The sequence below is a fragment of the Vidua macroura genome, chromosome 7 (genome assembly GCF_024509145.1).
Source record: "Vidua macroura isolate BioBank_ID:100142 chromosome 7, ASM2450914v1, whole genome shotgun sequence".
In the NCBI taxonomy this organism is placed as follows: domain Eukaryota; kingdom Metazoa; phylum Chordata; class Aves; order Passeriformes; family Viduidae; genus Vidua; species Vidua macroura.
In genome coordinates this window covers 31185709-31201843 of record NC_071577.1, presented here as the reverse complement: position 1 = coordinate 31201843, position 16135 = coordinate 31185709, and the positions used below count along the sequence as shown (strand labels likewise).

Below are 16135 nucleotides of genomic sequence, written 5' to 3'. Positions count from 1 at the left end.
ATTTTTTTCTGATCCTCTTCCTTCTCCTGCTCCACCTCCTCTCTTTTGTGCAGGACTTCTTGGACTGCCCCTGGTTTTCTTTGAGAATGTACTCAAGTAAGTATGGGCAGGGTCCCTGTTGCAGTAGTCCATGAAATATCCATTTAAGGTTTACTCTGCTTTTCTTTCCTGTTTTCTAAGAAAACATCCCTGAACTGCACACTGGGCAACAGTGTTTTTCATGTGTCCCTCCCTTAGATGTTCTCTCAGGAAAAACCCTCTCTGATACCTCCAAAGAGCTAAAATAGAGACATGCACTCCATGTCTTTTTCTTGCCAGCCAGTATGCTACATAGCTTAAGAGGACTCAAAGTCAATACCTGTTTTCCTGTTAGTTTCCTAAGGGATGTATTTGGAAAAGCTTATTGCCCTCACCCTCTTCTTTTGAAAAGCGATCTGTCTGCTCTGCAGGGTTAAAAAAAAAAAAGTGTGATCTGGATTTTAATGTGTGCTGGGAGTTTCCTGCTCACCATGCCCAACCTTTGTGTGTGTGCAGGTGACCGGACCTCGTTCCGAGTCCAGGTGCGGCAGGTGGAGGACTATCCCGTGGACCTCTACTACCTGATGGATCTGTCCCTGTCCATGAACGACGACCTGGATAATATCCGCAATCTGGGGACCAAGCTGGCTGAAGAGATGCGAAAGCTCACGAGCAATTTCCGTCTGGGCTTTGGCTCTTTTGTGGACAAAAACATCTCTCCTTTCTCCTACACAGCACCAAGATACCAGAACAATCCCTGCATTGGGTAAGTGGTGGGTGCACCCTGGAGGAGCAAGGCCTGTGTTTGCACGGAGCCTGGCTGCAGTCTTCATGTGCCTTTTTGCTTTAAATAATGAACCACACTTCAGCCCTTGCTTTTGGGAATGATGATGAGCCTGACTCTCACTGTGATACTGAGCGATTCAGAATAGGACAGCTTCTCATTTAGCTGTGGCTGTTGGGAGATCTCTGCATCTAGACATGGGAAACTGTTGTACCAGGGAGCCTGAAGCTATTTTTAAGTACCTGAAAAGGATGCAGACATAGCAGGCTTTTTTACAGCCTTTAAGGAAAAGGAGCCAGAGCCAGAAATTCCTGATTTCTGATCCTAGCTCTGAGTCACACTTTGGCATTGAGTAAATCAATTAAGCTTTTTGTCTGCATTTTACAGATAAGGAGACCAAGGCAATGTAACTTCTCAACAAAAGTGTTTGGAGGAACTGAGATTTTTCGATGGCCTATAGTGCTGATTAATGAGTTTTTATAGAGTGTTTTTAAGGTGGCAGACAGGTTTTTTCATCTTTATTGCTGTGGAAGGAAAGCAACTGGCAGTTACAAAAGACACAAATTTTACTTTGTGGTGATATCAGAGACTTTGTCCCTTTATTTCCTTTTTTTTTCCGCTGTGTCTTTGCAAGTCTTTTTGTTTGCCTTTTAACCACCAGCATTGGGATCAAGTCCATTGAATTGAGGATTATGCCAGAGCAAAATTGGGTGTAGGGAAGGGTGTCCAGGCTCAGATGGGTTTGGGTGTTGGCATTGAAGGATGGATACAGCAGCAAGTGCCCTCCTGAGACAGTGTCACCACTGACACCTTTGTAGTCCCCATCTTCACCTCATCCATCAGTGGGTGCTTCCTAGTCTCATAAGGACAGTGAGGAGAACCCTTTCATTCGAGCCAGTTGTGGATACTTGCATTGTAAGATCACCTCATGCATGGATGCCAAGCTCTGTGCATGCTCTGAGAGGCAGATAAAGACAGCTTGCATCAGCTGTGAGTTTCTAGGCCAGCTTTTGGCACTGACCAAGCATTGGCATCTCACTGCACATTGCTTGTTGACCAGACAAAAATTATCTGTATTTGCTTTTCACCAGTTCTGTCCAGAGTGGAAAGTCAAATGGATTTTAACACTGAAAAATCTTGCTTTAATCATGAGGCAAAAGTGACCACACTGAGCCAGGAAGGTGTCTCTGCCATGATGGCATTGCACACCACAATCTTCACAGTGCTTCTCCCAGAAATTTGGCATAGCCTCTGAGGGATCCTCTATCATCTCTGTTGTCCTCAGTCTCTGACACCTGCCCTCAGTCTGGGGACAGGCTCCAGCTGGAGAAATCTTGGAAACTTTGTTTGGCTGGTGTGTGATTTGATTGAGTGATGTGGCTTTTGCCAAGTGAAACAGAGTGAAAAGTGCAGGAGGAGATGGGTGCAAAGGGAGGAGAGGATGGAACTGGACAACTCAGCAACAAAGGTGTACCTGAGACTTCCAATGACCTTTTATGAAGAGCATCCAGAGCTGTCACCTCAGCTTTTCCCACCATGATCAGGCTATCTGTGTGTTCCTTTGGCTTTACCCAGGTGGTTGCTTTTCTTTCTATTGGTTACTTTAAGCCAGCCTGGTTTTGGGAAAACATTTAGGAAGGATTGCCCACGGCAGCTCATCTGGTAGGTGCTCCCTTCCAGTTGTCATGTGTCTCCATTCAGACCAGGGGTGCTGGCTCCCTGCTCTCTGATGGAATCTCCTTCCCCAGCCTGCTCTGTGTGGGGGCTCTGGCTGCTGCCATGTGTCCCCGGTGCAGCGAGGCAGGTTGTCAGGCGTGGTTTTGTTTGCAGCTATTTCTGGTGTCAAACCAATCCGTTCAGCATCTAAGAAAAGCTGCAAGTGAACTCGAGCTGCAATGGGTGCTTTTTGCCCCTGGTCCAGGCTCTCCCCTCCTCTTCCTTGTGGTGGTGACTGACTTGCAGGTCTGGGTGGGGTGCAGCCCTGTTTCGCTTGTCTCCTTCATCACCTCTGCTCCTGCCTCAGCATCCTGATGGGCTAAGGGCAGCTTGCTGAGACCCTGCAGTGCAGAGGTTTCAGACATGGCAGACTCCTTGCCTTGCCCTGGGTACGAGCACGACGCGAGTCTGGACATGGATCACTGGATCATGGATCAAAAGGGATGGCTCTAATTGCCAACCAAGCCCAGGGCAATAAGACCTGCCCACAGTTAGTGAGGAGGGTGTGTGTGTTTATGGAAATCCCTGCTTTGGGGTCCCTTGTGAGGATTTTGAGTTCTCAGTGATGGTAAATTTTAAATACTCCTTTGTGTGAAAAGCCTCTTGCAACTTATCCATAGCGGGTCATGTGTCAGCAGAAGATTTTAATTGTACTCTGGGTTATATGTTTAAAGATAAGAGTGAATTAGTGCAAGGTCAACTTACACTAACACATTTCTTTAAACACATTTCTTCTTAACCCTTCCCATTCCTCTCTTCTGCACACACTCACTGATTTCCCATGCTGCAGGAGCTGCTCTGCTGAGCTCTCCAAGTGAGCACCAAAACTGCCTTCTCATGGTTTTGTATGGAAAATAAAAGGTTTCCTGGTAGCCTGCCAAGACATTTCTCTGCCTTAGGGAGCCCCTCCTACCTTTCTGCTCCAGTGGCGCCCTGGGAAGCAGAGATGGTGTTTGCTCACCAGCTTGCAGGCAGAGTGGGAGGAAGCTTGAGCTGGTGTTGGTTATTACTCCATCTCATACTGGGCAATTGCCAGGTGCCTGGTGATGTGCCGTAGGTGTAGGGTGGCTCATACTGGCAAGAAAACTGGATGACACAGTGAAAATCTATACTGCGGAAGAGGGGAAAGGTAGCTCTCAGCAGTGATGCTCCTGCCCGTTGACACCAGCCCACACACTCTGCACGTGGGGCATGGCTCCCATGGCCCTGCTGGGCTGCTGGGGAGGGTGGATCTGCCAAAATGCAGCCTCCCTATCACTGGGTCGCATCCTTGGTTGCAGATTCCCAGTGAAAACCACTTTATGAGTGCTGAAACTGCAGAGCTGCATGGCCCAGGGTGGGCTGGTGCTCAGTGTCTCCACTCACATGGTATGTGGAAAGAGATGTTCAGTCCTGGTGGGACCTCTGGAAACTTCAGCTTCTGAAAGCCCCTGAGAGGGGAAAAAAAAAAAAGGATTCTACTGCAGGGTTTTGTAGAGAAATAGCCAAAAGTTGAAGTGTCCAAAATACAAAGCACTGCAAAGGTATTCCAACCCTCTGAACAAAATCTTAGAGACCAACCTGGTAGAGCTGGGAGCTTCTGCAGTTCTTGGCTGTGGGTGTGGTTGCTCCCAGCTGACCACTCCTCTGTTCTTCCCACAGTTATAAGCTGTTCCCCAGCTGTGTCCCATCCTTTGGCTTCCGCCACCTCCTGTCCCTGACGGATAAAGTCGACCGTTTCAACGAAGAAGTCCAGAAACAGAAGGTTTCCCGCAACAGAGATGCTCCAGAGGGCGGCTTCGATGCCATTTTGCAGGCTGCTGTGTGCAAGGTGAGTTGCTCTGATTTCTGGAGGTTTCTTCTGCTCTGTTCTTGAACCAAGGCAGAGTTTCAGTTTGCCATTTCTTGGAAGTAACTAGTAAATTTTTCTTGGACAAACTGAAAAATGCTTTTAAAAGTAGAGGCGGTTGTTTTTATGTGCTTCCGTAGATAAACAGGCAAAGGAAAAAAGGTTAATTCTTTTTCTAGTTAAAGGGATAAAAATGGAACTTTTGCAAATGCAAATTTAGGGCTGAGATTTCTTTACACAGTTAGACCTTTGGTGCTGAGTGCCTGGGACAGAATCCTTCCAGGGTCACATACACTTGTGTGCAGCAGTACAGCACATCAGCTCAGTGTGGTTTTCAAGGGTGTGTCAAACACATCTTGCAGCAGTAGACCCATGTTAAGGGTTGGAACTGGTTCCTACTGCTCATACTTTCCCTCTGTGTGTGGGGGGATGATCTCACCTCTGCGTGCTGATATCCTTCTCTCTCTCTTTGTCAGCAGAATTGGAGCAGAGTTCATTAGCTTGGTGCCATGTTAGCCATGTCCTTACGGTTTTTGGAGATGCTTGCTTGAAGATCTTTCTGGAACAAGTAGTTGAGTTGCTCCATATCCCTTTGTCATGAATGAAAGTGTTTGCTCCACTCTGACATGAGGCTGAGCTTCCCTGCTCATCAGGAATGGTTCTATTTGCTTTTCTCCCTATTGCTGCAATTTGCTTTGTGTTTGCTTCAGCCTTGCTTCGTCCTTTTGGTTGGGCATGTTTTATTCTGGGTCTGAATGATGGGAGCTGGGAGATAGGCATGGTCTGTGGGAGCAATGGGATGCAGGCATGTGGGAAACCAGATCTTTCCTTGCCTGGGTTGGCTTCTCTGTGTTTCATACTCTTGGCAGGACTGAACCTGCCCCATTGGGGCATCTTCCCACGGATATTGTTGTTGGCACAGCTACAGTGCTGCTCCCAATAACTGTCTGGATATATAGTGCTTCTCAGTTTTGGAGAGGTGGCTCTCATGGTTAGAGCAGGGATGGCTCAGGATGGTGACTCAGTTGTGCCATTCACCATGTGGGTTTTTGCACTCCCTTCCATGATGTTACTGCAAAAACAGGCAAATATTTCCCTGTGGTGCAGCAGTGCTTCAGTGTGTGTCACAAGGGCTCATTTCTGAAGTGTTGGTGGAAGGCAGGAGACCTGTAAGATATTTCCTCTGTATTTGTGGCAGTCTCAGACTGTTGGTAAGGACCCCTTCTTGAATGGACAGCCAGATCCCTTCTAAATTTAGAAGATTAATTTAGATGCTGGTACCGTCTAAATTCAGGAATGAGCACCCTGAAGGAAAGGTGAGCAAAAGTGAGCAAGTGCACATGCATGACTGTTGGCATGATGTGGCAGGTCATGACAGCGAATTTCTGCAGCCACAGCAGTTAATTAATTACTAGAGCTTGGGTGTGGGAAAGGAAGTCCATGGGCCTGGTGTGCAAGGCAGGAGAACTGGTGTGCTGTGACTCATGCTGCATTGGCAGTGCCTTGCTCTGGGCAGAGCAGCTGCCTCTCATCACAGCCATGAGCAGCAAAGATTCTGTCTGTCCAGAGTTAAAAAAAGCAAAATTTCAAGGCAGCTGATTGACATTAGGATGTTTGGTCCCACAGTCAAAATGGGAACTTATTGCTTAATTTCCCTTGCGGTCCCTAAGCGAAGGCCCAGGCTGGTCAGTGGCTGTGGGTTGTGGTGAGGCTCAACACCGCTGAGATGGGTGAGGGTTGAAGACATCTGGGGTGGCAGTGAAGTGCAGCTTGCTGACGAGGATGTTCTTGGCATGGAGTTTTTCATCCTGCAGTGACTAATGGAGTATCATGGGGATGAAAACCCCAGAAACAGACAGCAATTTCTGTTAACTCAGGAACTATTCCCCCTCCCATGCAAGGAGAGCAGGGTATGGGTACCTTGGTGACTTCTGAGGTGGTTTCCTCATCACTGCTGTGGCACCCCATTGCATCTCACTGGCGTGCTCCAGCTTTTTCCAGGGTAGTTATCACTTTAGAAAGTCCCCTGCCTGGGGGACATGCAGTGTGTTGCTCATGAAGCACTTTGTGCTCAGCATCAAGGGGAGAGCTGGTCACAGCATAGCAGAGCCTCGCTGTCTCCAAGCCATGGTGTCTAAACAAGGCCTTCTCCCCTTCTGAGGTGTCAGAAACAATACTTCTTGTGTTGGCTAGATGTTTTTACACTGGAATGCATAGCAAGCATTTCTTCTGCATGAGCTGCCTAAGGGCTCTGTAGCACTCAAGTTATGTTTTGGCCTGGTCTTCAACCCAAGGAATGGGGGAAGTTTGTACAGCTAATAGAGACTAAGGAGCAGGCTCAGGGTTTGGCTCCTTTCTGAAAGATGAAGATATGGTAAATGTTATTCTCGAGGCAATGAAAGAGCCAGAGACAATAAGCCTTTATTCTGATGCTAAAATAGTATGCCAGGAATATTAATCAGCCTTCCATAATTGCATTTTCCATTTGCAGTATTTTGGTTTTTTGCCATTCTCTAAGTGTAAGCCTCATATATGGCTTGGTGGTATGTGTAATTTTCAGATCTTATATGCTAAGATGAAGTGAGGAGATAATGCTAGATTGGAAAACAAAGCATCTTTTGGAATGGTTTTCATGCTTGCTAGACACTGGTAGTTGGAGATAGCCAAGGCATCTGGGAGACACTGAGGTGCCTTTCAGTGCAATACCAAGTGAAGGAGGTTTTGGATTTTGATCCCTAAGGCATACTTGCCTTGCACCTGTATCTGTTTCTTGCTTCCAAAAAGGTCTGCACCTGAAAAACTGGTGAGGTTTTAGACAAATTGATGAATCCATGGGGGTGTCTTGGCAACTGAGTCTTGGCAATTGAATGTCTTTTATTCAGTGCCCAAAATATAAATGTAGGTATTTATTCAGGCATGGAAATACAGGCTTTGCAGCTTTTTCAATGGTATTTGGAGAGCTGTGCTGAGGCAGCTGTGGCAGTTTTGCCAGTCACTATTGGCTGTATGGAGTGAGAAGCTGGTTTTTTGGGGTACAGAAGGCAACTGCAGCTGGTTGTAGGAGTAGGAGCAGGATCCGTAGCAGCCCAAGTCCTGTGGAAACATGTTACAATACTTTGGGTCCAGTCCCACCCCAGCTTAAAAAATTCTTCTTATCCCATAAGGATCAAAAACCAGATGAGGGGGTAGGTATCAGTGCAGGGTTTCTTGTTCAGCAATCCCAGTCCAATAAAAATAAATGAAGTTCTCCTTGGTTATTTGCTTTAAGCGGAGTGGAGTGCTGCTCTGGGTTTCTCAGTGGAAACTGCATGCTGAAGAGCTGTATTTTCCAGTGCCTTGAGGCCACTGGCAGAGGCAGTGTGAGATGCTCCTTGGCATGCCAGCCTCCTTGGGGGGCTTTTTTTGTAGGTCTACAGCTTTTTTTTTTTGGTGTGGGATCAGCACTGGCTTGGCCAGCCCCCCTGGTTTGATGCTCTGAGGCATCACATACTTTTGGTGCCTGGATTTTGGCACTGAGATTGTGGTTGCTCATTGCTTTTTGGGAGTGAGTTCCTGAACTGAGCAGCCACAGCAGTTTTGATATTATTTATGTGGGAAATTGTGTCAGTCATGGAGAGTTTGTCTGCAAAGGAATTCTTAACCCATGATTTAAAGGTGGGCTTAGCAGGCAGGTGACCATCACCAGCACCCCTGAAGTGACTTTGTAATTGCTGCTTGAATGCAGCTCCTTTTCTTTGTGTGCAGCACATTTCTAAGGAAATGAAACTCAGATTAATCCTTCTAATCTCTTTGGGAGTTTCTTGGCCTTAATAATTTAAAAATAAATCAGCTTTGGTACTCAAAGAAAAGTGAATTGGATGGGCTTCTGTCTGGTGGCTGAGTAGACTGAAAACTGCCTCTTGCATTATTAGAGCTGTAATCACTTTTGGGTTGAGTTCTTAAGAAGTTACATTTTGGCATGAGGTTTTAGCCTTTTGTCCAGTGGGGTAACTTCAGAGGAATGAATCTTGCTTCCCAGAGCAAAAACTCCTCATTGCTTCCTGAGCTGGACTGTAACATGCTGGTGCATGGTAAAGGATGTGTGTTGCCAAAAATTTCTTCCTATGGCCTTATAGGCATCGTGGGGGTTTTTTAAATGTCAATAAAGAAAATAAGCCTTCTGTAATGTGGAGGAAAAAGGAATCTACTCTGGAATAGCGTCCCTGAAGCAAGAGTTATATTATTGGAAAGATCAGCAGGCTTTGGGCTATGACTCACATTTGGAGGCGAAAATTGCGCTGGCACACATGATTCTGCACTCTTCTGCCTGCTCTGTCCTCCTGCCCTGCCCACGCCAGTGTTCTCCATAGGAAGGGCCAGCACCTTCCAGTAAACAGGGCAGAGTTTGGGTTTTGCTAAATAAGCTAAGCAGTAACTCTGGAGGAGTTTGGTATCTCCGTCTGCACCATGTTCCCATTAGTGACCTAGCTTTTCTCTTGTGCTTTCCCAAAGGATTTGTGTGCTGGTACTCTGAGCCAGGGTCTGGAGGGAGTGGGATGCTGGAAGTGTGTGGGCAGGGAAGGTGTGGGGCAGTCTGCTGGCAGATGGTCAGTGTGGCCAGCCCAAGGGGAAGCTCTGGACAGTGGGACTTTCTGCCTCCAGTCTGTGCTATGGCAGGAGCTCCCTGCTGTGGTCAGCAGCAAGACCTCTGCTTACCCAGCTTGGCAGTGACCTGGCAGCAGGAGCAGCCACTGAGGGGGTTTGCTGCAGTGGTTTGCAAAAATTTCCTTTGGGTACCTCTGTTTCCTTCCACTTCCATTGCAATAAAGTGCTTCAGTGTGCTGTTACAGGCACAGATCTGCTTCCTTGGCTGATGAACACTTGGAAACCTGGGGAAGCTCCATGGGAGGGAAATGTTTGTAATCTAGATCTTATCCCTTTACTTGAAAAAAATCTGTCCTTGCATCTTTCTTTGTGCAAGGACAGTGATAATGTCTGGTCCTTGCACAGAGGGACCAAGGAGGGGTCAGAGGACACTTCATGTGCTGTGCTTGACACCTCAGTGCTTTCGTAGGGACCAGTACAGCATGTCTTGACATTACCATGTTTTTAAATAGGCAGAGGTTTCTCAGAGCAGCACTGTGCAGAGTGGTTGTGTGGGATTAGTGCCAGCACCAATGCCAAAGGTCCCTTGCTCTGCTCTGGCTGTGTGTACCCTGACCCTCCTGGGCTGTGGTGCAGGGGGAGGGAGCTGCCTGGGGCATTGTAGAGTTGTACAATGAAATAGCAGAGGCACCATGGCTTCCAGGAGATGTGTGCAGAAGGGGATCAGGGCAGAGTGCCTGGCCATGAGTGTGGTTACACCAAAGCCAGTTCCCTCAGGCAAGCACCTCTCTTTGTCCATCACAGCTCAGAAAAAGCCTCTGTGAGCGGGCAGTAATGAAAATGCTGAGCAGGGATATTGCAGCTCTTGCTGTTGTGTTGGCCGCTCCACAGAGCTGAGGAAACAAGGTCAGATTAAATGTGTGTGGAGGAAATTGGCAGGTCTCCTTTGGCTATAAAAGCAGCTGAAATTCTTACTCTTGGATCTGGGTAGAGAAGGTCTGGTGGACGGTCCACATACCTCCTCGTGCCTTTTAAATTAAGTGTGTTGGAAGGAGATGCTGGGAAATGCTGGATGGGCTCCTGACATTTTGTTTTTGTATCAGGGATGGGTGGACAGGGGCATGGCACTCTCCTAATTAATGCTAATGGGTCTGCTGCTGGCCAGGCACGTGGCTGGGACCATGTGTGGGCTTGGCAGGGGCAGGCTGCTGTCTCACAGGGTTTGCTTTCCCCCAGGAGAAGATTGGCTGGCGTAAGGAGGCATCTCACCTGCTGGTCTTCACCACAGATGATGTGCCCCACATAGCCCTGGACGGGAAGCTGGGGGGGCTGGTGCAGCCCCACGATGGCCAGTGTCACCTGAATGAAGCCAACGAGTACAGCGCGTCCAGCCAGCTGGTGAGTGGGGCACGGGGCCCAGCCCTTAGAGATCTCGTGGGCTGGTGGACCTCTCTGGACACCAGCCAATCCCTACTCCAGCAGCTTTTGGCAAATGCAGTGCCTGGTTTAACCCAGCTTCTGCAATTTGCAAATATAATTTGCTCTTCCTTTGGGCATTCCCGTGATGGTCAAAAATGAGTTGGTGACTTAGTGAGTTCCTTCAAAGCTCATTGCAAGGGATGGAAAAGTAACTTGGTGTCCTGAAGAGCATTATATTTTGCCTGCAAAGTATAGAGGAAACAGAATATGTCATCCCTTTTCTAAAATATGTCTGAGGGGGGTGGAGTCTGAGGACTGTCCAGAGGACTCTTCCTGAGGAGGGTGTATCTACCTTGATGTGACTACACGAGCAAGTACAACAGAATGCTCTTTTTATTCGTAGCCTTTGAGCACAACACTAACATAAGTCTTAGTAATAAACAGGCAAACTAGCCCTTTTTAAAAATTGAACTCGGTGGAGGAAACTTCTGGGATGAATGAGCACTTGCCTGCCACTTCATTATCCCATCCTTCTGCAGAATGGTGCTTTATTCAGCAGATCACATACACTAATTATGATTTTTGTTCCTGAATGTCACCCAGTGAGAGGAGGGGAACCTGGGTGGCTGTGTTAAGGTCAGAAGCTGGGCTCTACAGTGGAACCTCCTGTGCAATCCTACCAAGTGGATGCATATGGAAGGGAGCACAGTCCCTGAACTGGCTCCCTTATGTGGAGTTAATGCTGGGGAGCTTGCAGGGGGATGCTGCCTTGGCGTTTCCATGTTTGAATCTCAGAGGCTCTCAATCAGCCCTCCAGTCTTCAAGTAAATGAGATGTATTTTTCCAAGGACAGCACTTCAGAAGCAGGCAGGAGTTTTAAACTCAAGCTGGTCTCTTGAAACTGAGCCCTGGTTCGTTATTTTGTTGCTAGAGCAGTGTCTCCCTTCCATCCTCTCTGCCTGGGAAATCTGCAGAATTAAAGAGCTTACTATAATCTCTTTATGGTCCCAATATGCAGAAAGAACAGGCAATGGATGTTTCTACTTTGAGAGAAAAAAACGGATACATTTCCACTTTCTGCAGTTCTAGATCTCCCTGCCTCATACCCGTTGAGCGTTTAGCACATGTGCATCTGCTGATGGCAAAATAGAGAGGGGAAAGGAATAACCCAGTGTTTTGGGTATTGCTGTGGCTAGTGGTGTTGTCAGTCATGCATTTTCATATGAAGTGATGTAGAAATATTTAACAGATTTCTATTATTTCAGTTGGGATTGTGCTGGTACGTCAGGGACTTCATTCCACAACAAAACACGCCATGTGTCTGGAATGAATTTTGCTATTGGGAAGAGAAGAGCAAGGAAATTAGTCTTTGTTTCTGGGTTACTCACCAGTCTTTCTGCCTGTTTTCTTCCCCCTAGGATTATCCTTCCCTGGCACTTCTTGGGGAGAAACTTGCTGAAAACAACATCCACCTGATTTTCGCTGTTACAAAAAGTCATTACATCCTCTACAAGGTAAGTGCTGCCAACTTGCCTGGGCTGGGGGGAGACTGAAACGCCTCTTGAGGCCCTGGGGAGTGGAGACAGCTGCAAACATGTGTGCTCAGTGGCAAACACGTGTGTGCAGTGATGAGGGATGCATGCATGTGGCCACAGGCTGCCCGGTGCAGGCAGGCAAGGCTCAGCCCTGCTAGTCCTTTCAGCAGAAAGCACTAAAGCTTCTTAGAGCAAACAGATATATGTGTGTTAGTGAGCATGTGAAGAGCTAAAATAGACTCCGTGTTAATCTGGATGTTCGGACGGCTGCCAGCGTGCAGCGTGCCAGAGAGCAGAAACCTGCTCGGCCCATTCTGCAGTGACTTAATCCCATTACCTAATCGTGCACAGCGTTTCTACCCAGCTGTGTTTTTCCATCACGGAGTCCAGGGCCCTGACGTGCCACACAGAGTTTGAACTCTCCTGCCATTCCTGCTCTCCCCTTCAAAAGGAAAGCTGACCCAAGGCACAAAGACCCACCTGTGTCTAGAGCCGCCCTGCGGGGTTTTGCTGCTCTGCAGATGCAGGGGTGGTGTTTCAGGCGGGGTTGCTTTTGGAAACCTCTGCCGAGGCCCTCGAGGCTCAAGCAGGAACAACAAGCAGCCGTGTTGCTATGGTCGGGATGCTGCTGTTCGCCCATGGGGAGTGGGAGGGCTGAGCTTGTTCTCCACCCCCTCTCCTGGGGATGCTCAGGGTTGGGAGGGAAGTGGGGACAGCCGCACCTCCCTCCCTGCAGTGCCAGCTTTCCCGAGTGCACAGCGCCTGGGTCTTGCCCCCTCCAGCAGCAGAGCCAGGTATGTTTGCTCCTGTCCCATGGCCATGAGCTTTGTTTAATATTTGACATGCTTCATTAGCAATGCTTTACTTTTGAAAGAGCCAAACATACCATGTACACCACTGGGTGATGGGGCAGTGTGTGTGGCCTGTGTCCCTGGCATGGGGTCAATCCCTCCTCATCCTCTGCTTTCCTCTCTGCACCTCATCATTTTAATTTTTCTTCTACTTTTTTTTTTTTTTTTTAAAGAACTTTACCACTTTGATTCCTGGAACAACAGTGGAGATTTTACACAAAGATTCCAAGAATATCATTGAGCTGATCGTCAAAGCCTACAACGTAAGTGCATTTTAATACCACAGCTGCTGAAGTGAGAAGTGCTAAGAGCGTGGCCAGTTCAGCTCCCCCCAGTGAGCTCCACCCATCTTGGCTGCCTCCCTCCCCTGTCCTCTCCACACTGCTGGAGCTGGGATGTCCACCCTGGGGTGGGAAACAAGGTGTGTGAGGAGGACAAGAAGCATGGATACCTAAGAGAACCTGTGGAACAGCAGAAATTTCACCTCATGTCTTTTGTGTGTAGAATTACCCACAAAACACAGCCCCTATCTAAAACAGATCTCTCTGAGACCACCCTACCAGTAGGTAAAATAGATTATTTCTTTGTTATCTGATGTTTAGAGGCCTCTCAAGGATGGGACTAGGTCCAGGTAAGGTTTCATTCTTGCCTTGCTCTCCATGCAGCCCACATTGGTTTTCAACACCCTATGAGTATGACCATGCTCCCAAAGGAGTCCTGCCTATGTGTCACTGCCAGTGCAGCCTGCTCTGGCACAGTGAGGAGGACAGCAAGGGACCTGGAGTTGTACTGCTGACCTGATGTCATCCATCTCCATGGGGATCAGGGGAGCGGATCAATTAGAAGCAGCTAAATTGCATGTTCATAGCATAGTTAGTGTCAACATAGTTAGTGTCAACATAGCATGTGTTGACTTCTCCCTGAATTCTTAAGGGTCAGGTCTTCATGATCCTGCAAGGATATTGCTGGGTGTTGGGCATGGAAATCTGACCCCATAACAGGTCAGCCCTCAGGTAGAGTTGTTTATGTATGGGACCTGTGGGCACAGCTTTTAATGGCTGCAAGCTCTTCTTGGTACTATGTTCATTAGTGCAGAGAGTCAATAAGAACTTCTTTGGAGGAGTTTACCAGAATTCATGTGGGGTTGTGGTGTGCTTTGCATGATCTGTAAAGTTCTTCCTTCCTTTCCCCCAGCTCCCTGCAGTTAAAGCAGCATTTCATTATGCCCTTGGGAAGAGTGCTTCCCAAAGCTTCACCCTCTGAGGAAAGCAATGAACAGTTCATGCTGCTAATGAGGCCCAGGAAATACTGCTAATCAAAAGCCCAGTTGTCCCAGTTTGTCCCCTGGAGGTAGGAGGGTCTTGTGGCTGAGATGTTTGCCCGGGGTGAAAGAAATGAATATTTATTCCACATTGACTCTGCATGTGGTCTCAGTGCCATCATGTGGAAACCTCCCTTTGCCTTATTTTTGCAGCTGTAAGATGCACCCATGCCTCCATTTTACCACCCCTCAAGCCTTTGCAGATCAATACAAGCTGATGAAAACCATTGGGAATCCTGTGGCTGCACCACTGTTCCCTCCCTGTCTTTCCTTGTGAGCTTTCCAGCACAGCTGGCTGGAAACCACATGGGTGCTTGACCAAGGTGCCCCATGGAATGAGCTCTGCGGGTTGACTGACTGCTGAGACTGGGGTCAGTTTCTTGCCTGTTCAGCTGGGTGGTGGGTGTGGGCTGGGACCCCCAGAAGTGCTGTGGGGAGCTGGCAGCTCCTGCCTGTGCCATGGTCAGCTCGGAGCCACCGGAAACCTGGCGCCCACCCAGCCCGTCTCCTCTTGGTAGCTTTGTTTTTTTCCTGAAATGACGGAGGAAATTCTCTCGGAAGGAGATGGCTAAAAATCTGTTTCCCAAGTGGGAGTGGACCTTTTTTTTATTCCCTGTGTAAAGGAAAGTCTGAGCCTGGAGAAATCCTTCATCTGCAAACAGGGACTGTCTTCTCCTTCAGGGTGGCAGTGGTTGATGTTCTCAGTCCCTCCCCTTCAGTGTTTTCCCCATCTCTGGTCCTCTCTCATCTGCTTCCCCTCACTGATGCACACATCAGACTTGCTTAGGGCTTTTGTTACCCTCAAGATTACTTTTCTCCATCTCTTCATCTTCCGTCTCCCTTTTCATCTGCTCAGCACGCTGTCCCCTCTCCTTCATCCCACCTGGTGTGAAGCAAAAGAGAACAGGGACTGCTTTTTCCCTGCCTTTCCCCCAAATCTCAACATACCTGGGAAATGGAAAAGCTCATGGGAGGCTGTGCCCAGACACAGGGTGGGGTTTGGACTGATGAGAGCAAATGAGATGCTGGTTTAAGAAGCACTTCCCTAAACCAAATCCAGGCAGGTCCTGGGAATGTTTCTTGTTGCAACCACCAGTTACTCTCCATGGTGGCTGTGGTGTTGTCAGGAGACACTGGTGTGTGATAATAATGGCACTGCATTAGGGTAACAGCAGGACTACACAGGGCTAATAAGAGGATTTGGCATCTGTGTAGGAACATAGGATGAGCCTGTGCAAGGCCATACTGAGGCTTGGCCTGGTGTCCTGTTTTCTGCCATGCTACCAATGGGATGCTCTGAGAAAGAAGACTGGGGAGCATATCAGTGTAGCAGCTAATTTCTACAGGATAATTTGGGCAGAGCATCCAAAGATTAATCTATCCACATATTAATTGGCAATTGGCACATGCAGCGTTCAGCCCACAGGCAATGGATGCTCCCTGTGGTCCCAGTTGCTACCCCATGAACGCTTCTCTGTTACACTAGAGAGATGGGAATTATTCCTTTCTTTCCTCAAGGACTGTTTAGATTCACACGGTCAAAACTCATTTATTTTCTGTCCATTTCTAGAAGCACTGTCTCTTTGCTGGCATGTGAATCCTGCTTTTTTCATCACATGTACTGGAAGGAAGTCTGAATTAGCACTTTTCCTTAATCTGGCCTCTTTGGTGAGGGCTAGAGACAAGGGGAGGAGGGATGGAGCTGGAAGCTGGCTTTGGATAATAAGCATATTTGTACAAAAAGCTCCATTTTGAAAAACTTTGTCATTTTTGGACACCACTGGTATGAAAATCAGTTCCAGCCATTGGACGAATTAAACAAAACAATGCCATTCTGGATTAATATTTATAAACTTCATTTTGTTGTGACTTAAAAAGTCTGTGTATGCAGCAAGGCAGAGAGTTGAGAAGCAGAAGAAAGAGGTAGAGCAAACCAAAACTTCACAGATGGAAAATGCTCTTCACTTTGAAAAGTTTTTTTCAAAGAAAGAGATTTTTCATTAATTTTTTCCCATGGTGCTCGTTCCAGCTGACACTTACGAAAGGGTGCTTTTTGTTCAGCTTTCTCTTCTAAGAGGG

General features: G+C 47.7%; 1 protein-coding gene across 1 annotated transcript in view; it reads left to right on the top strand.

Annotated features, from left to right (window-relative positions):
• The window catches only part of ITGB5 (integrin subunit beta 5), a 57971-nt gene that overhangs the window by 15225 nt on the left and 26611 nt on the right, over window positions 1-16135 (top strand). Inside the window, exons 4-8 of the mRNA XM_053982843.1 lie at window positions 535-784; window positions 4160-4328; window positions 10167-10328; window positions 11768-11863; window positions 12909-12998. Coding sequence (XP_053838818.1) covers window positions 535-784; window positions 4160-4328; window positions 10167-10328; window positions 11768-11863; window positions 12909-12998 — 767 coding nt within the window. The remainder of the gene's footprint in view (window positions 1-534; window positions 785-4159; window positions 4329-10166; window positions 10329-11767; window positions 11864-12908; window positions 12999-16135) is intronic.